This window comes from Sus scrofa, chromosome 1 (genome assembly GCF_054392235.1).
Source record: "Sus scrofa isolate SSC_HxYL_T2T_F1_AM1 chromosome 1, Sscrofa_HxYL_maternal_Yorkshire_Landrace_v2.0, whole genome shotgun sequence".
Taxonomy (NCBI): Eukaryota; Metazoa; Chordata; class Mammalia; order Artiodactyla; family Suidae; genus Sus; species Sus scrofa.
In genome coordinates, this window is record NC_139383.1 from 132585473 (window position 1) to 132609066 (window position 23594).

Below are 23594 nucleotides of genomic sequence, written 5' to 3' on the forward strand. Positions count from 1 at the left end.
CTGATGACACCATTATTGTAGTGGAATGAAAAAGATCTCTTCATGATGTGATTTATTTCTTAGAAGGAAAGTGTTTTAACATGCAAAGGAAAACAATAAAATGGTCTAGAGTTATGAGTTATGGCTGTCTAATTTGCTTACTTAAAATACACCGTGTTTTGCAGATGTGGATGAATGTGAGAAGAACCCCTGCGCTGGCGGAGAGTGTATTAATAACCAGGGCTCCTACACCTGTCAGTGCCGGCCTGGCTATCAGAGCACACTTACCAGGACAGAGTGCCGAGGTATGGTCCTTGCTTGCCATGTGGGACGTGTACTTTAAATTAGGAGTTTGCTTTGAAGGAATTCAGTAGAGTTTAAATAACCCTTGCCAGAAGAGGCTAATATGCTCCCATTGCTTGCTGCACTTAATTCCAGATACTGTTACTCGGAAGGATAACATCATAAAATCTGGCAGACATTCAGATTATTTTAAAAGATGCTTCTGTGCTCATGAGAATATCTTTTTTAGTACTTTTTTTTTGCCTCATGATTAACTTTTAATAGGGCATAGGGTTGTCCTTTGTTGACACAGAAGCTGAGGACATTTTTGAGTGAAATTTTACGCAATTAATCACTTAATGGGAAGGCCTTAAAGGATAGGAAGAACCTGCAAGTTCTTGCTGCTTTATTTAATGTGGTCAGCTGCAGAAGCAGGTTGGAAATGCAAAATGTCAGGACTGCTGAATCAAAATCTTCTTCTGGTGATCCATCTGCACCTGAAAGTTTGAGAAGCACTGCTATAAAGTTTGCTTAGAAACATTTCCCTTAAAGTTTATTGTTTGACTTATTAAGCCACCCAGTATGCTTGTTTTTAGATGATTTTGTTGTACTGAGTTTCTGAAACAGGAATAATTAAGATCTGCTTCCCATGTCAGAGGACTCAAATACCTGCCTCTCTATAAATTTGGCACAGAATGAACTGTTATCATTGATCCAGTAAAGCCAGATAAAAGCAGGAAAACTCTCTGTTAAAATTAAATTCAAGGAAAGGTAGGGAGGTGTGTATCACTTTAAAAATCAGCCATTAATGAGTTAATTCTATTTGCCTCTTTTAGCAAAGTTCTTCATATGAGTTGAAGACATACAGATGTTTTTATTTTTATTCATGATGATTTTTCAAAATCTTTGACTTGGAAATTTCTTGCCATTGGCATATTTCAGTGCCCTGTTTATATATGGCAATTTTGAGCAGAGAGATGCAGAGCACAGCATTTCAACCTGTATTTCTATTAATGGCCTACTTACTGAATTACAGATATGGCTAGGTTGAATTTTTAACTGAGGTTAGAAACTCCCTTATGTCATAACTACGGTTTAAAAGAATCAATTCATACAAACAGTGTACTAGGCATTTCGCAACAGTGGAAAGAAAACCAAAACCAGGGTTTCAGAAGATCATGCTAAGTCAGCAAATAGAAGATGGTATTGAGAGCATCAGCTGGGGCAGGGGCCAGCCAGCGTAGCTGGGTGTTGTTGTTATCAATCTGAGACTTAGTTTATTAGACATCGAGGATTACCTGAAAGTCTCAGGCACTGTCTTCTTTAAGAGCTTGTGCTAAGCTGATCCCAAACACAAGAAATTGATAACATGCTCACATCTGGGGTTCGATGCAAAGTTGCCATAGGATGGTCAGAAAGGCTGTGTACTTGGCTGAGAAAGATGCAGGCACCTGAACAGAAGGGGACGGTAGGAACACACAGAAGCACAGCAGAGACTTTGAATGGCAAGCTTTTTATTTGTTTTTGTAAGGCAGTGGGAGCCTGATGGCATTTTTAAATCAGTGAGGAGAGAAAAAGCTGAACTCTTTCTCCTGTTTATTTTATCCTTGGGCCTCCATAGATTACAGAATCCTTTTTTTTTTTTTAAGTAGATTATAGAATCTTAAAAAATAAGTCTGCTCAGGAATATGTGGCTTTCACTATTTTTTGGAGCATGGAGCAAGTCAGATTTTAGCAAGGATTAAGAAATAAACGAGAGAGAAAAAGATTGGAGGTTGTTGGCACCAAGATCAGACAGAAGAAAAGCCCAGACTGCCTCAGCTAGTCCAATGACTCGTGTGGAAACCGCTGCTGGATCTGCCCAGAAAGAAAGTGCGTCTGAGGGTCAACCACAAGACACCGTGCCGACACAGGGTAGACAGTCAGAATAACCAGGGTGCCATGAGTGCACATTCTTGTCATCCAGAGAATGTTTGGGGTGCTTACAGGCAAGCCCACGTGGCCTCCACTCTGCATGGATAGGTCTGCTTCCATCCAGCTCTGCTCAGTCCCCTGGCCTCTGTCTCCTGGGGAATGAGCCCTGGCAAAGAATGTATGCTCTATAGACAAGGTAGTTTGTGTTCATCCTCTTTGAAATTCATCCAGGCATATAGCCTAGAAATCAAGGGGAATAGATAATCCAGGGTACCTTGTAGTCGGCTTTATGTTAATAGTTAATCTTTTTTTAAATTAGAGTTGATATACAGTGTTGTAGCAATTTCTGCTGTACAGCAAGGTGACCCAGTCATAATCTTTAATCTTTCATCATGGTTAGTAATCTTTAAATGAGAGATCAGAGGCAGGTTATTTGTGTTATTGTCATTTTTAACACTCCCATATCATGCTCTGCTGTTTACTCTGGCATAATATTAAAAATGAAAGAAAAAGGGAGAAATGTCCCCATACTACCAATATTTTATTTGGCAGGTAGAATATTTATAAAGTTATTAAAGAGACTAAGAATATATAAACAAATAAAACTGTACTTGGACCAGAACTGTCATAAGAAAGGTAGATATTTCAGAGTCAAATGACTGGTGGGTTTTGGATGGAATTAAGTTTTTTAATTGTTTTTTTAAAATGACATTTCTGTTTTAATGTTCTGATATAGCTAGCAGATCTGCCTTTTTGATCATGTATTTAAAAGATACCTGCCAAAGTTCAATGTAAATAATAATCTATACTGGCTCATTAAATTAGCTAAGAAGATGATGAAGAATCTATTTTGTTTACAGAATTGAGAGTTAAGGAGTCTTATAAGAAATTAGAGTACGATCAAATGCTCTTTTGTTGGCATTTTTTTCTTTCTTATGTCTTCAAAACTTTTATTAGTCATCCTAAGGTTCATGTTATTTGATTCTGAATTTATGCTGAAAAATATTATTTGGTAACTAAAACCAAAGACAAAATCATGAGTTTGGAGATGGTGAGTGGGAAAAATAAAATAATTTTAAATCACCTAAATAAAGCTATCTCTTCCTTTTTAACTTTGATTTTAGACATAGATGAATGTTTACAGAATGGCCGTATCTGCAATAACGGACGTTGCATCAACACAGATGGCAGTTTCCATTGTGTGTGTAATGCAGGATTTCATGTTACACGAGATGGGAAGAATTGTGAAGGTAACATAGTACGATAATAATTACAGAATAATAATGTTCTTCCCCTCCTTCCATTGCATTTTCAATATCAAAAAGGCTTTAACAAGAGCAAGCCAAACATTGAATGAAAGGTCAAAATACCAATTATATATTCACCTATTATTATCTAAGAGGAAACCTAATTTTCAGCAGTATCCATGACTTTAATTCACATTTGTGTGAGCCAAACAACATTTTCAATGTAGGAGCAGAGCTTTCTATTTAAAGATTCCTGGCGATGAAACTTTTGTAGCACAAATTGTTACTTACAAATTGTACACAATCAGAAATTGTATGTTCGGGGGAAAAAAGAGCACACCTAGTCCCATATATTCTTTATTCACTTAAAATTCTTTTGTTTAAAGTATCTGTGTAGTAGTGAAATACTGCTGTTGAGTATCTGAAAATGTAAAATTTTAGAGAAATGTTGACTATTGAGAGCCAGCCATTTATACTGCCTCTTGAATTAATCACCTCTCTTTGAATTGATTTGAAATGTTTTGTCTTTTCTCCTGCCCTTTTTACATAAATTGAACATGTGACAATTATTAATGAGTTTCCACTTCTTAGACCAGCAAAAAATAAAAAAGGAAGAAGAATGCTCCTTATCATCTTTCCTAACAATCTATTCATACATTAAAAGAATTTCAAAATTGTTCTTAGAAACATTTTTGGCAGAATATTATCTCAGTGATTCAATTCAAAGACTTAATGCCAAAATTCTCAGTTGGGATAGAATCTTGTTTTAAAAAGAGAAAAAAGTCATAAATTACTTTGGTCTGACTAAAGCCTGTAAGTGAAAACACACTGTGTCTAGAAGAGCAAGTGCCTCTGAAGACAGCTGCAACATTAAATAAAATAGCGAGGGTGTGGCTATACTCCATAGTCGAGGCTTGCATTTTAAAAATATATTTTTTTCCTACCCCTATTTAAAATTTCTTCAAACTACAGGTAGCCCTCTGGTTTCCATTTTTTTAAAGAATCAAGAAGAAGCCTAAATACATTTCAAATTTAATCTTTCCTAGTTTTGATTTTATTTTTCAATGTATTAGAATTAATATAAGTCTGTAAACATAACCATCAGGCTATTTACACACTTTTCAGTTTGTAAACTGCTGTTCCTAAAAAAAGCCTTGGTAGCTATTTTGAGTCAAATTTCATATTTACCTGAGATTTCATATGGATAATTCTATATTAATTTAATATATGTGTATATACAAATATGCATACAATTGTATGTGCATGTGTATACATATATGCACATCATAAAATAAATAGCCCTATAGTTTGTATGCACTTGTCAAAAATTGAGAGCTTGAGGTACATATTTTATATGGCCCCTCTTCTCTTTGTTTACTATAATTTGGAAGAAAATTAGCCTTAGATGATGATCACAAAAAATAAAGAAATGGGAAGAAACAATATATTGATCCATATTGGCTCCCTTTGTAAGCTTATTCATCTGATCATAAGGAAATGTATCTTTTGTGTTTCTCAGATATGGATGAATGCAGCATAAGGAACATGTGCCTTAATGGAATGTGTATCAATGAAGATGGCAGTTTTAAGTGTATTTGCAAACCTGGATTTCAGCTGGCATCAGATGGGCGTTATTGTAAAGGTTTGTGCTATGAAATTCTAAATCTATTCTTCACCTGTTGTTTCTCCTCTCTGCATTACTTAGAACTACCACCTCCCCTTATTGATTCTCCTTATTTAAAGTACCCCTAATTCTGGATTAGGAAACCTAACTGGAATGCCTTCTTAAATCCAGCCATCCAGAGAGCTATGGTTTCTACCCTGTTCTTATTCCAGAAAGGATGTTTGGTATCTGCTCAAAAGGGCTATATAGGCTGTAAAAATGAATGAAAAGCTAGACTACCATTTGGACTACCAACAGATGTGAGCCTCTTTTTAAATAAGCTTAGTTCAGCCTCTTCCTTGCATTTGAGAAATAATGGCAGTTGGCTTCTTGAGGGCTGTCATTTGCCATCTCTTAGGTTCTCACCTGGACAAAATATGGTAGACTCTTATTGCCGTGAGCTCTTTGTCCTAATACCCTCCACATACCTTAAGAAATACAACCTATTTAAGCTTTGCCAAGTATCCTAAGCAAAAAAGGGAAACTGAATTAAGCAGCAGAAATAAAGGAAGCAGGAGCCATTGGTTAGGTTGGTAACTTTTGAAATAATCCCGTTATTCCAGGTAGTGAGGCAAAATGAAGATTTTCATTTGTGCTGTTGAAAATGGGGTCCTGAGAAGAATCATCAGAGATAAATGTATTCTTGGTGTCTCTAGCTTTAGGTAGTCAAAGATGAGTAACTATTGTGCTTGTGTCTAAGATCTAAGTTGGAACCAGACTTCTCAAGGTACCTCATATGCAAAACAGGTCCAGGAATATGCTAAAATACTGCACTCAAAGTCTTCTGCTCATATTTTCAGATGTAAAAGTGTGAACATCAGGTTATTCAAGGTTAAGAAGGCAAGAGAAAGTCCTGTGGTGCCTCTCCTCAGGGTGCCCCTGGTGGGCAGCTCTGGTAAAGACGTTATGTTACAAAGGCTTGTATTAAGTCCTTGGCATGATCTATATTTTCTCTAGCCTTAAAAGAGCTTCTAGCCCTTGGTTGTTTACCTGCATTCTCTGTGACCTTCATATCAGTGGCTCTTAATATTGTACAAATCTGCCTTCACAGCCAGAGAAAGCATTCTTTTTTTTCCAAATTGGAAGCAGGAAATTGATTTCTGTACTTTTGGGCTATGTGCTGAGAGGAACTTACAGTTGGAAGGACAAGATTAACACGTGGATATATGCTACAGTGTTAGGACAACATAGAACAAAGCACCAAATTGTGCCGATTCAGTGCCATACAAATAAAAAAGAAAGGGGAAAGGAATTATGGCTAGACTATTTGGAACCAGGCTCCTAAATAAAATAACAGAAGGAAATGTGAAAACCCCTTGGTGAACAGACCTTTTTAGAGAACACATGCTCCTCTTACCTATCCACAGAGCACACTAAGATCACTTTCAGTACCTATAGGCTGCTGGTAACCCAGACCACAGCCACTTGAGGGTGTCCAGTAGATAATGCTGATAGAACTACTTCCAAAGACCTTATGACCTTGTAGGTGAAACTAGAGTTTTGCAGCTGTTAGCAAGCAGTGAACTAAAAATCTTATTGATACATGGATTATGGCATTCATTTGAAAGTGCCTGATGATTAAAAGTCTCCTCCGACTTTAGCATGCTGACTTAAGAATCAGAGCTAGAGAAAAAGAGAGAGGGAGAGGGAGAATGCTCCACATTCTTACCTATGTCTTCTTTTTTCTGATGTATAGAGAAGATAGAACACACACACTGTAATAAGAATAAACAAGGAATTTCTTGCATGCTGAATTTCTTTTCCATAATTTTTCTCTTGATATCATGGGATATGATTTTCTCTTAGCACCAAGCACTCAATTCTGACCCCACAAAGATGTGACTGTTCAAAGCTGAATAAATAATGCTAATCGAATCTCTCCAATTAACTAATCTGATGAACAGTGTGGCCTCCCTGATCATTCACTGAAGGTTGAGGCCTCTGGGTTTATATTGCATCTCTGTCTCCAGTAAAAAGCCTTTGTATGACTTTTCAAGCTGTGGTCACCCCTGTTTTACCATAGATCTCAACTTGAACAAGAAGGTGACCTGAATAACTGAACCAATTTGAGTTCCTGTATTTAAATATAACTGCTGTTTTAAAATACAATCCATACCCGGAATTTTGGATCATCCAAATATCTTTGGTGCCAAATAACACAAGCTAAGTAAAACGCAGAGGTGTTTCAGTCTCAATTTGCCTTTTTAAGGTCAGAAGAAAGGAAATATTCACATACACTAGTTGTATATTATAAAAGGAGTTGTTATAAAATGACTGGCTTCTAAGTCTTACATTTTCCAAAACACAATTTTTTACCATTTCTACTGCCCCATATTAAGGGGGGGGATGGATATCTGCTATTATTAGTCTGTGCCCAATAAAGTCTTTAACCAGAACATCCCCAAGTATACACATATGATACTATAAAATAGTTGTCATGCTTAAAAGAGATTTTTCTTTACTAGGTTCCAACTGCTTATGGTGCTGTTGTTGGCTAGGAATTGTCATCAACGTCATCTAAATTCATTTTCTGTTCCTTTTTTATGGTGTTCCATCAAGGCTTTCGGTCTCTGTCTCCTCATGTCATTCTAGTTGTCCCAGAGAGTTAAGGCATGAGTGATACGGGAATGGACACCAGTCTGGGTGCTGGATGCCAAAAGGAGAAGCTTCCCACCCAGGTCACAGATGCAGTTTATTATCAAGCTAGATTTCTGACAGTCCTGGAAGACATGTGAAACATTACATGAGACCCTTTGTCTTTTGGCTGTCACTTCCTTTCTTCTTTCAGTTCTGTTTTTGCCTTTGTGATTCTTACTTTGGATTAAAAAAAAAATCTCAAGAGAATGCCATTGAAATAGTTTCTCTGGAAAAGAAATAAGCTCAGACAGTTTATCTCTCTCAGTTCTTATTATTCTTCTCTCAAAGGAAAATGAAATGCATCTCATTGAGCTTTTATTGTTGATGCCGTATATCATTTTAATCGTCCCCATCTTCAAGTCTTTGAACTGCAAATGTTATGGTTGTAGATAAAGTCACTTCATTTTCAATAAGTGCTTTTCTCCACCACAGATATTAATGAGTGTGAAACATCTGGAATCTGCATGAATGGGCGCTGTGTCAACACTGACGGCTCCTACAGATGTGAATGCTTTCCAGGACTGGCCGTGGGTCTGGATGGACGTGTGTGTGTTGGTAAGATTAAAGCCATGACTAGATGTATGATAGAGATATACCCTCTGTCAATCACTAGAATCCATGGATAACAAATGCACTCTACTGTAGCTTATATGATACAATTAATATTTGTGGGGCGACCAACCAGCAGGGTCAGTTCTCTTCTTGTAGAAAATGGATGCTAATTTAAGGGATAGAAAGATGAGCTGTGATAAATGAAAAACCAAGGGAATCTCCTTCTCCCTGTCTTTCCTAATCACATAGCTGTCCTTGGTTTTCTCCATTCCTCCTTTGTTGATAATGGTCTTTGAAATTGTCCTGTTTATGTGCTCATTATCTCATGGTGAGCATTTCATTTTACCTGAGAAATTAAATGTCCAAATAAAGGTATATAATGCAAAGGAGGATATGGATAATCAAGAAACTTCTTTGATAAGAGTTTTATGGGCTTCATGAGAAGTTGGGGAATTATGTAGCAATTGATACAAATTGTGTCCATATTATTTTTAAGAAAGGTATTCAGTAAACGTTTTGAATTGGAAGAGAACTGGACATAGTTGGGAATCCCCTCAGTGGTAAAGATGACACTGCTTGGTTGATCAATATCTACAGATTTGTGTAAATCTTTTATGATTAAACATGCTCTTTTTTGAAAGTACATCTAATTCAGATATTCAGTAATTGCATGTTTATTTTGGGCTGTATTTCTAAGAAAGTTCTTATCTATCATGAGATGAGACTGAATGTTCAGCCATCATTCATTCAACATTTATTAAGTGCCTTCTCTGTATAAGCCTGGGGAAAAAAAAAATTGAGTGAGATATTATTCTAGCCCTTCAGGACCTCACAGCTGGGTAAACCATAATAGTCTCTAGAAAACTCAGAGTCTGGTAATTGGTTTCCAGTGCTTGGTAGCTGAATGCTGAATGATTTGTCTTGTTTTGTTTTTTTTCTATGAGACCTAATACCAGAGGCATTCTCTGTGAGTTAGAACAAGGATGATGGCTCAATAAAGCCAGCTTCAACTCTGACCTGGGGGCTTCCCATCTGTTTGAAGCGATAGTATGATGACAGATGCTTCTTCCTGTTTAGACACACACATGCGGAGCACATGCTACGGTGGATACAAGAGAGGCCAGTGTGTCAAACCTTTGTTTGGTGCTGTTACCAAATCTGAATGCTGTTGTGCCAGCACCGAGTATGCCTTTGGGGAACCTTGCCAACCATGTCCTTCACAGAATTCAGGTATGTGGTGTCATGGGGATGCCTTAGCACAACCAGCCTTCTGCCAGCATCTGCAGTCTTTGCCTTTGTGGGAGTCACAGGGAAAGATTAGGTTATGCTCTTCAGGTACATCCTGTACCTTCCTGGAGTCTTTCTGGGCAGGGGCTGCTCAGGCTCTGATCACATGCTACTCACCCACCAGCAATCATTCGGATGAGGCAGCACATCTGGGCCTCCTGTCTGAATGCCTCCACCTCAGTAACATCCATGCCCTTGAGGATACACGCAGCTTGCCTTGTTTTCTAAAATAGTTTTACAGTCTTTGCATTTTGCAGGAACTATTATAAAAGCAGAATTTTATACCATGTAAAGGTAATTTTCAGATTACCTGAAGATTTACAACTTTTTTTTCAAAAGGCCATTTGTGAATTTTGTTCACCACCTTCAGGTAGATTTAGGTGTGCTTTTCCTAAGTGACTTTATTCAACCCTGGGGAAAAGTATTTTTCTTATTCGAAGCGACATAGTGTAGTGAAAAGAAAAGTGGTGAGTCAGAATTCTTCCCAGTCACAGTCAGACAAATTACTTATTGGAGGGTTCAGGTGTGTGGTTTTTCTTTTTTTGCTTTTTTGTTTTCTTATTTATTTAGGACTTTTTTCTCACCTACTTTCAAAAAGATTTGAGATGGCTTAACATTAGTTAATAGAATTATGAAATAGAACAAGGTGGAGTTCCTGCTGTGATGCAATGAGATAAGAATCCAATTGCAGCAGCTCAGGTTGCTTTGGAGGCATGGGTTCTATCCCAGGCCAGTGTAATGGATTAAAGGATTCAGTGTTACTGTAGCTGCAGCATAGGTCAGCAGCTGCAGCTTGGGTTCAGTCCCTGTTCTGGGAACTTCCATACGCCGTGCGTGTGGCTTTAATAATAATAATAATAATAACCATATGGAAAAGGGATCCTTACTTTTTATCTACAAAATGAGTTGTCCTAAGTAATCCAGAAGATCCTCTCTGGTTGTAAATTATTTCTATTTGTAAGGCAAAAATAGTTTATTGAAAGGGAAGCAATAGACTGTCAACATTTGGACAAATTTTAAGATAGCTTGGCAGTTGACTTCTAATGTCCCCAAACTGAGTTAGTCCTAATATTGAAAACATGTAGCTCTGATTGGTTGGTTTATATCTACAATTCAGTTAGTTCATTTCTGGCCTAGATACAATGAAGTAAAGATGAACTCAGAATTTTTAAACATTTGCCATTTTGAAAATAATAATATTTGAAATCAGACAGAAATTAAAATGTATTCTAAGAAGTTAGAGAAAGTTAGGGAGTTCCCCTCATGGCTCAACAGTAACAAACCCAACTAGTATCCATGAGGACCTAGAGTTCAATACCTGGCCTTGCTCAGTGAAGTTAAGGATCCAGTGTCGCCATGAGCTGTGATATAGGTCGCAAATACAGCTCGGATCCCGCGTTGCTGCCAGGTGCTGCCAGGTTGCTGCCAGGTGGCGTAGGCTGCCAGGTGCAGCTCTGATTTGACCCCTAGCCTGGGAACTTCCATATGCTGTGGGTGGAGCCCTAAAAATACAAAAAAAGTCAGAGAAAGTTAAATGGAAGGCTTTAAAAGAAATGGAGGAATGCCAGTTAAAGAAAGCAAGCTTTATTCTGGGTGATTACTTCACCCAGTGAATGTATACAAATTATCATTTTAATATGATTACCAATGAATTTAATATATGTTTACAATAATACCCCAATTATATATCTATAAATGTAATTCTTTCCAACAAAGTTACTTCGCTATAACTCTGTAGTCTTATATTATTAATATCATCCTTTTGTATGTTAATTTAACTTTTCAAAGTACTTTCCTTACCTACTTTGAATTTATAAGATAGATGAGTACCGTGAAAACTAGTGCACAAGAATATAGGTTTTATTCATGTCTTGAATGAGTAGAAGAACCATGACTTAGAATCTTGAGACCCTTGGTACATACAATTCTTTGTTTTTGCATTTTCCTCTGGACTAAGTATATCTCCAAAGAATTCTTAGGATAATAGGAAAATGAAGTAGGTTTATAAAAAGATGACCAAAAGAGACCAGATTTCATTAAGCAGTAAAGCTTAAGGAGGATTATTTATTTATTTATTTATTTACATTTTAATTCTCTGAAATTGGAGTGCAATGTAAATTTTTTTATTTTTGTTTATTATTTTTAATAGTTATTTCCCCAGTACATTTTTTTTCCTACTGTACAGCATGGTGACCCAGCTACACATACATGTACACATTCTATTTTCTCACATTATCATGCTCCATCATAAGTGACTAGACATAGTTCTCAGGGCTACACAGCAGGATCTCGTTGCTAATCCATTCCAAAGGCAATAGTTTGTATCTATTAACCCCAAGCCCCCCAACCACCCCACTCCCTCCCCCTCCCCCTTGGCAACCACAAGTCTATTCTCCAAGTCCATATTTTCTTTTCTGTGGAAAGGTTCATTTATGCCATATATTAGATTCCAGATATAAGTGATATCATATGGTATTTGTCTTTCGCTTTCTGACTTACTTCATTCAGTATGAGAGTCTCTAGTTCCATCCATGTTGCTGCAAATGGTGTAATTTTGTTCTTTTTTATGGCTGAGTAGTGTTCCATTGTGTATATATACCACATCTTCCTAGTCCAATCGTCTGTTGATGGACATTTGGGTTGTTTCCATGTCTTGGCTATTGTGAATAGAGCTGCAATGAACACTTGGGGGCATGTGTCTTTTTTAAGGAAAGTTTTGTCTGGATGTATGCCCAAGAGTGGGATTGCTGGGTCATATGGTAGTTCTATGTATAGATTTCTAAGGTATCTCCATACTGATCTCCATGGTGGTTGTACCACATTGCATTCCCACCAACAGTGCAGGAGGGTTCCCTTTAGGAGAATTAAATTTGAAGCTCAGTTCCACTGGCTTGTTTTATATTTGAGTGAATCTATACAAAAGAGGTCCACATGTGGAAGTGGTTTCATTCAGTATGGTTTCTCCAACTCTTTGGTAGATGAAAATGCCTAATAATGAACGATTGAAATGGAGGATCCCTATTTCAGAAGGGAAGGGGGATTTTAAAAGGTACTGGAAATATCCAAAAGGAACATCTTAAGTTGATTTAATGAGAAATTGTAACCACTCAACATCTAAAGCTCATCTCTGTGCTCTGGAAGTCAAATAAGCTATATATGAAGACACATCTTGCTGGCTATGAGAAATTGGTCAGTTAAACCCACAGAAGAGTTATGGTTGGGAATTTCCTCTTCCATCCAGATTGTAACATCTCTTGGGCGCAACACTGAGCTAGCTCAGCAATGCTTACCATTTATTAAGTGCTTGAGTTGTGCTGGGTTCTTTAAATGTTCTCTCAGTAAACCCATGGAACTGCCATGTGAGTTGGGTATCATTTTCTACAATTTATAGAAGAGAGAACTAGAAGAGGGAAAGGGCTTTGCTGTCAGGACCCCTAGCAATGAGCTTTGTTATCAGCATTTAAACCCGTGCTGATCTGAATTCACTACAAAATCTAGTCTAGCACCAGATCCTGCCCACATGGAAAGGAACAATGATAGTAATTTACTTCCATTTAGGCCAAGTATCAGCTAATTTAGCACTAATTATAAAACTGCTTTGGGCAAAACTGGCATGATTGTATTTTTCCTGCTTATTATTTAACACTATTTCATGAGTGTTTTAATTAATTGCTGACATGAAAGAGTAAAGGGGATGTATATCTTTTTGCCCTTGGCCCCTGGCTTTCAAACACAGTGGCAGCCACCTTCCCCTTCGATACTTTTTTGGTTCCTTTTCAGATGATTTAAAAATTAAGAGATTTTACCACTTTTCTCAAATTTAACATTTGCTGGACGCCAGAGGCTCTGAAGGAGTCACCCTTCATTTTTTTTTCATCTGTATAGCTCATTTGCATGCCCTGTCACCAGAAAAGCAATGTGCTAGCATGGGGAAGTATAGGAACCATTTGCTTCAGCACCAAGGTACTGGAAAAAAAGGCCCATCACTAATGTTGAGTTCTCCTGGTGCTTAAGGACAAATGATCTGCATTTGCCCTGAGGCTCTGTAGTTGCCAGAAACCATGGACAACTAAGAGAAACTTACTTTCCTTGGAATAAGTGTGATTCCTATTAGTTTTCCATTCTCATCTTTCACTCTTAGGTTCATCTAAATATTATTGGAAGTGTTTATAAAATATTGTGTCAATTTTAAGAAATAAAAATCTGATTCTATCACAAATTTGGGAACGTATTCTATATACCTTAATTTCTTCAATAGGATCCAATTTTAATATTATGCAGTACTTTCCCCATGGATTTATCATATAGAATGCATCTAGTATCCTGGTGAAGAGTAACTTTAAAAGTACTTATAAATGGAAGTATAGACACTCTATTTTTCCTGTGAGGGGAAGATAGAGAATTTGCAGAGAGAAATGAGAAAATGTTAAGAACTTGGTTGTACCAGGAAAAAAAAAAGCTCAGAACAAAGAAAAAAAGTTATTCCCAAGATGATGGGAGAAAATTTTATTAACAGTTAAGAAACCACATTTTAACAGGCACATTTCACTCTAAGTGTAAAGTGTTCCCTGGTGAACAAAATCAAGTCATAGGAAAAACACCTCTTCCGAAAGTGCTTTGCACAAGGAATTGCTGTAACTTGTCTGTATCCTTATAAGTCGTTTTCCACGGTGACTGAGGAGCCTTTAAAATGGGAGCCTGGTGTGACCCCCGGGAGATGCCTCCTTTCCCATTACCACTTTATTTCAGTTCCACTCACTTTGGAGGAAATGATGTGTGCAAAGCCAAGAGCAGGATCGACCTGTTCTGCAAACAAGGGAATCATTTACTATCTGTTAATTTATTGCAGCGGAGTATCAGGCACTCTGCAGCAGTGGGCCAGGAATGACGTCAGCAGGCAGCGGTAAGGACTTCTTTTGAAATTTATTGCCTTAAGCATGTCCAGAGGCAGCACTGGGCCTTCCTATGGGTTTCCGCTTGGTCCCTTTACACTAGTCTGTTATGACCCCTTCTGTGGCCATCACTGCATGAGGTATCTGGGACAAAGAAACCCCCAGGGGCAGAGCAGCTATGGCACAATGGGTCCTGGGATTGCTGGGTGCGACTGTGGGGCTTGGACTCAAGGGTTGGGTGTTCTCCCAGGGTAGTTGATGTAGACAGGATATAGCAGCTGTGGTTGCTCATTCATGAGAAGTGGCAGCCTAACCCTCCTTTGGATCTACTGCTGTCAAGTACAGTTCAGGGTTATGAGAGCAATCAGACTGTCACCTATGAACGTTTTGTATGCTTTCTTAACTCTCAGGTGCTCAGTCATTATCATGTGGCAGTGGGGAGCTATCTTGTGTTTTGTAGTGGGCGGTGATAACAGAGTTGAAAGAAAATGAAATGTTTAAGTTAGAACTAGAGAAATATCAGTGCCATAAAAGAAATTAAAATTAAAGGGGAACATTGGAACAAATGTAAAAATAGGTGACAAGAAAGAGAAAGGGATTATTTTATTAATATAAAACTAAATGATTTGATGCAAGAGTAGTTCTGAAAAAAATAGGCTGGAACTGATTGTCACTTCATTCACTTGATTGATTTTCATCATCATGTGTGGATAAAGAAGGGGTGGGGTGGATATTTGGAGGAGAAGAAAGGAGAAGTAGGAAATGTCTAATGAATAAGGAGTTTGTGGGAAAAATTATTTAAAGTTGTGTTAGGGACCTGGGGAAGAAAAGAAGAGGTGAACCCTAATTTATAGAAGAGTCTGGCAACAAGATTGAAGACCAGCCACCCACTGATTGTCACTCTGCATCACTCTTGAGCACACAGAAGAGGGAGGACCCAGCCTCATGTGGCCAGGGTAGCAGAGGTTCTTCCAGAGCAGGTGGTGTTTGAGCAGGCCTTGAACCTATGAGAAGGCTTGCTCCAGACATTTCTGACAGAGTGAAGAGGGCATTATATGTTCCTGGCAGAGTAAGAGATTTCAAGCAAATAAACAGAGTTCATATTTTAATTTAATCTTAAGAGTATTATTGAACCTAGGAAAGTCTGAACCATGAGAATGACACAGTTGCCTTGTTTTAGGATATTACGTTTGCCTGCAGTAGACAGTTGATTGACGAGGGATGGACTGATGGAGAGGAGACCAGTTGTAGGAACATGGGCTCTGTATTTGATACAGCTTTCCACCATCGAGATGGAAAGATGAGAAGTCCAGGGGTTAGACAAAAAGTTCAGAGCTTCTCCTCTTGATTAAGGATGGGTAATCTTGTAGTTCTCAGATGCCAAGTTCCTCTCAGGGACTGGTGGAAGGAAGATATGACTCATTATATCTTGTAGTAAGAAAAGGAATCAAGCTTTCCCATCAAAGAGAAACTTAATTTTCATGAGGCTCTTGGGTCCTAATTTTTATTGTCATGTTATTTTTTGATAGTTCATGTGATTTTTAGTTTAAAATGTTATTGATTTTGAACTCTTTTGTGGTGCAGATATAAACGAATGTGCATTAGATCCTGATATCTGCCCAAATGGAATTTGTGAAAATCTTCGTGGGACCTACAAATGTATATGCAATTCAGGCTATGAAGTGGATTCAACTGGAAAAAATTGTGTCGGTAAGAAGTCTCATCTGTTCTCTAAGACATTTCATGCATCATGCATTCTTTCTCTTGTGGCTTTGGAGGAAACTGCTCTTAACTTAAAGGATGGACAGATGGATGCTCTATATTTTGGGTGGCAGCATGATACACATGTCTTAACAAAAATTTACATTGCTGAACTCTGAGAATTTATATCTTTTTGTTTAAACACTTAGAAGATGGGATGTGGCACCTGTCTCTTTCATTCAGCATACATTTCTGTAATTTTGCAGGTTGAAGTGGAGAGCTGTACCTATTAGATGTCTTTATTATTAGGGCAGCTGCTAATTGTCATTGTGGGCAAAATAGATGTAGGAATTATTTTCGAAAAAGCAGCGACCTTGCTTTGAATATTTTCACCTCCTTTCTTTCTTAATATGTGGCACACTCACACAAAAAGAATCCACGGTAAGTCAAAGCATCATCTCTGCCCCCATTTAAATTAGCTTTCACCCTGATTTCAGGCTAAACAACTACCTAAGAAAACAGAGGATAGAAACTTACCACCAAAACCCTCTTCTTTTGACTACAGGTTTCTTTCTCTCTATTTAATTTTTACGTCTGGCCCAAACCCAGCCCGTCCTTCTTTCTGGTCTACATTGAATTCTGAAAAATGAATTCTTACTCTTTCACATCTTCATTTTTGGAGGTACATTTGTTATTTGAGTACCCATGGTACTTTCAAACTAAACTCAACTAAAAAAAAAAGAAAAAGAAAAAGAAAAAAGTTGTATTTTTTTCGTTTTTCCAGAGCCTCTCTTTCTTTGGGAAGGCCAGAAAGACACAGACATGTTTTCGTTTCATCCAAAAATCACCTCATGGGAAGCCAAAGAGAGAGTTTGGAGGCAGTAGCAATTCCGCCTGTAGTGCTTTCATATATACTCCAAAGTCAGACCTATTATCCTCAGGTCAGAAGTTTGCTCATATTTCAGATAATGGTCAGAGGTGTGAAGTTAGGACTCAAAGAGCCACTCCAGCCACTTCCCACACAGAGTTCCCCGGACTGGCTATTTCATATCTTAATCTTCAGTTGTGTAAGGTTCCAGATTCTTCTGACATCATCAACATTTAAGAAATGCCATATTGACCCTTTGGGGAAGTGTTAGCATTCCTTATATGATTTTGACAGAATTCTCAGTATGCTATTTGCTCAGACAAGAACATAACTTTAGTCTTGATCTTCTCATATTTTAAGTATTTAATAAACACAGTCCTCCATGTCTGCAAGTTTGGCATTCATGGGTTCAACCAACCTCGGACCGAAAATATTTGAAAAACAAAAACAAAAACTGGAAAGTCCCCAAAAGGAAAACTTAAATTTTCTCTTCACCATCAGCTATTCACCCAGCCTGTTAGATATTTTAGGTAATCTAGAGATGATTTAAAGTATATGAGAGGATATGTATTGATTATATGCAAATACCATGCCATTTTATATAAGGGACTTGAGCATCCAAGGAATTGGCATCCTTGGGGGTCCTGGGACCAATCCCCTGACAATACCAAGGGACCATTGTAGCCGATTTAAGTATATTTACTGCTGTGAACCCATGCAGCACTCCAGTGCTGAATTTGTGTATTCTCTATGTCAAGGCCACTAGCTTGTCAAATTATAATCTAAGCAGAATTTCTCAATGTGTAAAAAAGTTCCTTGTCAATGTGTAGTGTACTTAGTGGACTGTGTGATGTAGTTTAGCTCAAAGAGGGGTAACAAACTGTTTAAGTTCTACACTTCCTAAATTATCTAATTAATCATATAAAAACCTTGATTTTGCATCACATGGGCCTATTCATCTGAAAGCAAGGAGTTTTCCTCAGCTCTCTGAATCTTAAGTCCAGATTCCTCATGGCAATTATAAACTCTACAGATTGCTTCATACTTTATAACCTTAACTGGAGACCCTTTAAATTTTTTTAAAGAAGAAGCATTTATCCTAGAACTAACACATATCAAAGAGGGACTATACTTTTAAAATATTTATTTAGTTCCTTAATCCAATAAGATTAGTGCTTTTAATTCTGGCACAATGAAACAATTATATAAATATCAATGATTTCCAGAAATTTTAGGTTTTATTCTGGCTAAAGAAAGACGTGAACTAAATAATGCCTGGTGATTTAGACTTTGTAGATACCTAGTGTAGATCATCAGATCAAGCCTCTATTTTCCTAAAAAAGGTAATTTTGGCAAAAACCATCAATACAGGGATTTTTGCTTCTTTCTTTGAATTAATCATGTCATTATAGCCTTTAAAACTTAACCCAAAAATTCAAAGAAACTGCATGCAAAGGGTGGGATCTTTTAAAAGTTTATGTTTTTTGGTTTTCCAGATATTAATGAATGTGTACTGAATAGTCTACTTTGTGACAATGGACAATGTAGAAATACTCCTGGAAGTTTTGTCTGTACCTGCCCCAAGGGATTTATATACAAACCTGACCTAAAAACCTGTGAAGGTAAGGTATTTTTGTTCTTACACCACATACTTTGCTGCCTTTCGAATGCCATTGGAAAACCATGAAGATAAATTAGAATTGCTTCTGTTTTAGACAACTGTGTCACTAAGTTGGAGATCCTGTGGTCCTAAATGACAGTTGTGTGTACTTTGTAAACTACTGATGGTACCTACCTGCAATTGGCATTTTCTTTGCCATTTATTTTGCATTAAAATGCCATTTAAAAGTATTCATTTCATATTTGCTTGCAGTTGACATTTTATTTGCCATCATTTAATATATGAAGAAAATATTAGATATATGCTGTTTGAGTTAGTAATTCAGAAATCACACTGACATTTGCTCCAGATTTTCTGAATAAAAAGATAGACTGGGAATTTGGCGTTAATAGATCCAAACTATTGCCTTTGGAATGGATAAGCAATGAGATCCTGCTGTATAGCACTGGGAACTATATCTAGTCACTTATGATGGAGCATGATAATGTGAGAAGAAAGAATGTGTACATGTACATGTGACTGGGTCACCTTGCTGTACAGTAGAAAATTGACAAAACACTGTAAATCAGCTATAATGGAAAAAAATCATTTTATATATATATTATATATATATTATAAAAATCTTATATAAAAGATTCAGCCATGTGCTGAATATAGAGATGTGCTCAATTATTATTTCTGGCATTTCATTCAGTCTAGCAAAAAAATCTGTCAAGGTCAGCTTTACTATTTAATGAAGAATATATGGTAGCAATTGAGGCCAAAGTTTACATGTGTCTTCGTGCCCAAGACTAGTTTTTAGCAGTAATGTAGACCTGTTTTTGTTTCAGACATCGATGAATGTGAATCAAGTCCTTGCATTAATGGGGTCTGCAAGAACAGCCCAGGCTCTTTTATTTGTGAATGTTCTTCTGAAAGTACTTTGGATCCAACAAAAACCATTTGCATAGGTATTTATCTTTCTGAGAATGATTTTCCTGTTTATCAATGGTGTTGTATTTAATGTCTTCTTTTATTGCAAAAGAATTACCATATGGAAGAATACATTTTTGAATGATCCTTATCCCTTGTTTCATGATGCTATTCTTGCTGTGATTCCAATGCACGTTTGAATTTTTGATATGCATTCTATAAGGAGTATATTAAATATCATCTCCTCCCCACCGCCCCTGCAGAAACCATCAAGGGCACTTGCTGGCAGACTATCATTGATGGAAGATGTGAGATCAACATCAATGGAGCCACATTAAAGTCCCAGTGCTGTTCCTCCCTCGGTGCTGCCTGGGGGAGCCCATGCACCCCATGCCAAGTCGGTAAGAGAAGTGGGTGCAGAGGCCTCCTATACCCATCCCAGTGGACACTTTGCTTAGAAAGGGGAAGCCCAGAACTTTGTTCGTTTAGGTTTACTTGGGAATTTTAGATTTCATTCTGATGACCTCAATAAAACATATTACTGGGAAAGAAACTAAAAGAAGTGACAAGGATAATGATTTTATGTGATTTGATTAATTTAGTGTTTTCTAACACCACACTGTAACATGATTATCTGGTGTAGATTTCCTAGCAGCATTTCCTATTGGCTCTCTCAAGAACCTCATGATTAGGGGTCCTGAGCTTTTTACAGGTACAGATTTTCTTCCCCCCAAAATGATGGATATAAAGGAGCCAGTGTTCATGACCAAACTAAAGTTGTTGCAGAGCTTAGGTTTGAGTGCTTTGCTGGTGATTTTGTGGATTTGATGTTCCGGATATATAAATGTGTGGATTTATGTAGTGTGAATGCTGCATGGCATGAGATCTTTCAGCTCTAGACTTTGTTTTCCACATTCATGTTAGAGTAATCCTATAGTGTGATTTGGATCTTAGGGCTAATGGTAGGGGAGAAATTGAGTCACTTTCCTTCTTAGTCATCTCCTTAGCTTGATCTTTAGGATAGCTTTGGGTCTTTTAGGATATCTCAGATGAACTGAGCTTTAGTCAAGGAGGCATTTCATTCTTTTTCTTTACCTATGCAATATCAGAAACGCTTTGTCTCAGATTTATTCATAGTAATAAAATCAAATTCATGCTATATGAATTCTTTTGCATTTCTTATACCATGTTGTACAAAATCTGGATATTATTATCTCAAATTTGTTTTTGGCTTTTTATTTTTGTTTGTTTGTTTGTTTTTGTACAGATCCCATATGTGGTAAAGGCTATTCAAGAATTAAAGGAACACAGTGTGAAGGTATTTGATTATTTATAAACCATAAATTTCTGTGTGCACAAAGAATGCTTGTGTTAACGTGGACTGGATAAAGCTGTCATGTAACTTTCCAGTGAGAAAAATGCAGCAGGGAAAAAAATAATGAGACCCACCAAACACAACAGATGTGAATTTCACAAGTATATGTTCTATTGCCAGATCATTATGGCCAAAGGGCAGGGTGGCTGAAAATGCTTTAGGTTGACCATAGTTTTGAATGACTGTACTTTGAAAATTCTGCCTATGAGGAATAGAAAAAAAGGCAAGTTTTTAATGAGGCTATAAAATTTGCATTTTTTTGGTTCATCTTGGTTTGCTGTTGTTGTTTGTTTCATGGTCATGGATGATGAGAAAGATACACTCTGTTGCCTCTTCTTTGAAAGTCTATGTGGATTCTCTCCATTTGCCTGTGATTTTTTTCTCATGGAGTCCCAGATAGACATAGGTCAGGGTGACTAACACAACCTGACATGACACAGCAGCTGAAAAATTTTAAAAACAGCAATTAGTCCCATATGTGGAATGAAATGAACTTTTCTTCCCTGCTAAAATAAAGAGGAACACTACAACCCCCACCCAAGGTCTTGCTTTCCAAATGATGACTGAATCCTTTGGCCTTTTTCTGGTCCAGACCCACTCTTAATAACTTATCTGACCTCAGCAGCACATTTTAGTATACAAGTGGCCAGGACAAAACAAAACAACCCAAAAAAGGTAAATTTCCCCCTCCCTATTTATTTCTCTTATAAGGAAAGATTTAGAATATTTTTTTCCAGCATCCCTAGCTTGAAAAGTTATTTCTTCTCAATACAGACACTGTGTGTGTGAGTTTCTTGATGAATGCTCCTTTTTTTTGGCATTGCAAGTAAGTGCCTTTCTTTGGGTTAACTTGATGGTGAATATTTTTCCCCAAAAAAGCATGGAGAATATCATGCTTCTGTTAAGCAAACTGGGAAGGACTAGGACGTTTGGGGCAGATGCAATGAATGATGAATGAATGAATATGAGCATCTCTGACCTCTCCCCAACTCAAGCTGGGACCACCAAGACTTTGACAGAATAGCCTGAGACCATTGCTGAGTTAGAATGGGATACACTTTCTTGGGACTTCTCAGTCCTTCTCAAAGGAGACTCTTTTGACTAGCCCCACATAATCCCAATGGTGGATTTTTTTTATGCTCCCCTTCAAACTATGTGTTCTTTGCTAGCAGACTAGCAAAGAAAAAATTAGCTAGTTTGAAAGACCAGGTTTCTGTTTCTCTACTTACTTCCAGACATCTGGTCTCATGAAGCTAATTATATGGCCCCTGGGAGCCTTACCTGAGATATTTACAGTACCCAGATCTGTCCCCAAGAACTCTCACTAGCTCCCTGTCTTTACAACTCAAAAATTACTCCCTGAGACTGATGGAGAAACCCTTACATCTGTGGTATTAGGTGGGCTCAGTCTGGTTGCTTTTCAAACATCCCAGAAATTCTACATGAATTATTTGGAGACAAACCAGTTTTGTAAACTTAGGATGAAAATGGCCGTTTCAGGAGTTCCCATGTGATGCAGCAGAAATGAATCTGACTAGGAACAATGAGGTTGTGGATTTGATCCCTGGCCTCGCTTATTGGGTTAAGGATCCGGTGTTGCTGTGAGCTGTGGTGTAGGTCACAGACGCAGCTCGGATTCTGTGTTGCTGTGGCTGTGGTGTAGGTTGGCAGCAGCAGCTCCAATTAGACCCCTAGCCTGGGAACCTCCATATGCCGTGGGTTTGGCCCTAAAAAAGACAAAAAAAAAAAAAAAAAAAAAAAAAAAAGGCCATTTTAGGTGTGAGAATAACATGATTCCATAAGTGGAATCAAGTGGAATTATGTGATACCATATGCTAACTTCATGCTTTTTTCTTCTTCATAGATATAGACGAATGTGAAGTGTTCCCAGGAGTGTGCAAAAATGGCTTATGTGTTAACTCTAAGGGATCATTTAAGTGTCAGTGTCCCAACGGGATGACCCTGGATGCCACAGGAAGGATCTGCCTGGGTAAATGCTGAGTTCATTACTTTTGTAATGAACATTTCTTAGCGATTATTGGAAACTCAGTAAACAAGAGAGAGCCAAATATTTGGTTCCAAGTACAGACACACTCATCCCAAATTCAGCATGTCTATTAGGATTCATGGTGGTTTTGTTGACCAGTAGCCTTCCTGACTAAGGTCTTTGTTTATTCTTTATTTTAAAAAGTAGAGAACATGTCAGCGAAGAGAATCTTTAGTTCTTTATTGATACATGGCTCTTCCATAAATCACTGCCATCACATTTATTATTCTAGAGCTCTTAAATCTGCCCCCATATGAAATGGGCATAGGATACTAGATGATTGGTGAGGGGAACATGTTTGCTTAGTTGAAAACTATAGCCTTTGCCTGCCAGGCAGGCCTGCCCTTAGCCAGAAGGACAAGTCTTTGTAGGAAACTCTTGAGGGTTGTCATCAATACCAGTCATGGTGAGATTCTCCATGAAAACTGCTAGAACCCAAGTGAAGATGATGTGGAAGAGCCTGAACCCCAAGCCCTGAGTTTGTAGAAAGCTGCCCTGTGGACTCATAGGGGCAGCAGGTTTGAGGTCCCACAGTCATGCTTTTGGGGTCTTGGGCTTATTCTAATATTACTACTATGGCATCTGCCTGCCAGGAATTTGTCCTTTGGATCCCTGGC

General features: G+C 37.8%; 1 protein-coding gene across 2 annotated transcripts in view; it reads left to right on the top strand.

Annotated features, from left to right (window-relative positions):
- Positions 1 to 23594, top strand: part of FBN1 (fibrillin 1) — a 258581-nt gene that overhangs the window by 147642 nt on the left and 87345 nt on the right. For both annotated transcript variants that reach the window (XM_085011361.1, NM_001001771.1), the window contains 12 exon segments: positions 165 to 284; positions 3300 to 3425; positions 4942 to 5064; positions 8155 to 8277; positions 9352 to 9504; positions 14411 to 14464; positions 16038 to 16163; positions 18519 to 18644; positions 19474 to 19593; positions 19819 to 19956; positions 20823 to 20873; positions 22795 to 22920. In XM_085011361.1, the coding sequence (XP_084867487.1) occupies positions 165 to 284; positions 3300 to 3425; positions 4942 to 5064; positions 8155 to 8277; positions 9352 to 9504; positions 14411 to 14464; positions 16038 to 16163; positions 18519 to 18644; positions 19474 to 19593; positions 19819 to 19956; positions 20823 to 20873; positions 22795 to 22920 (1386 nt within the window).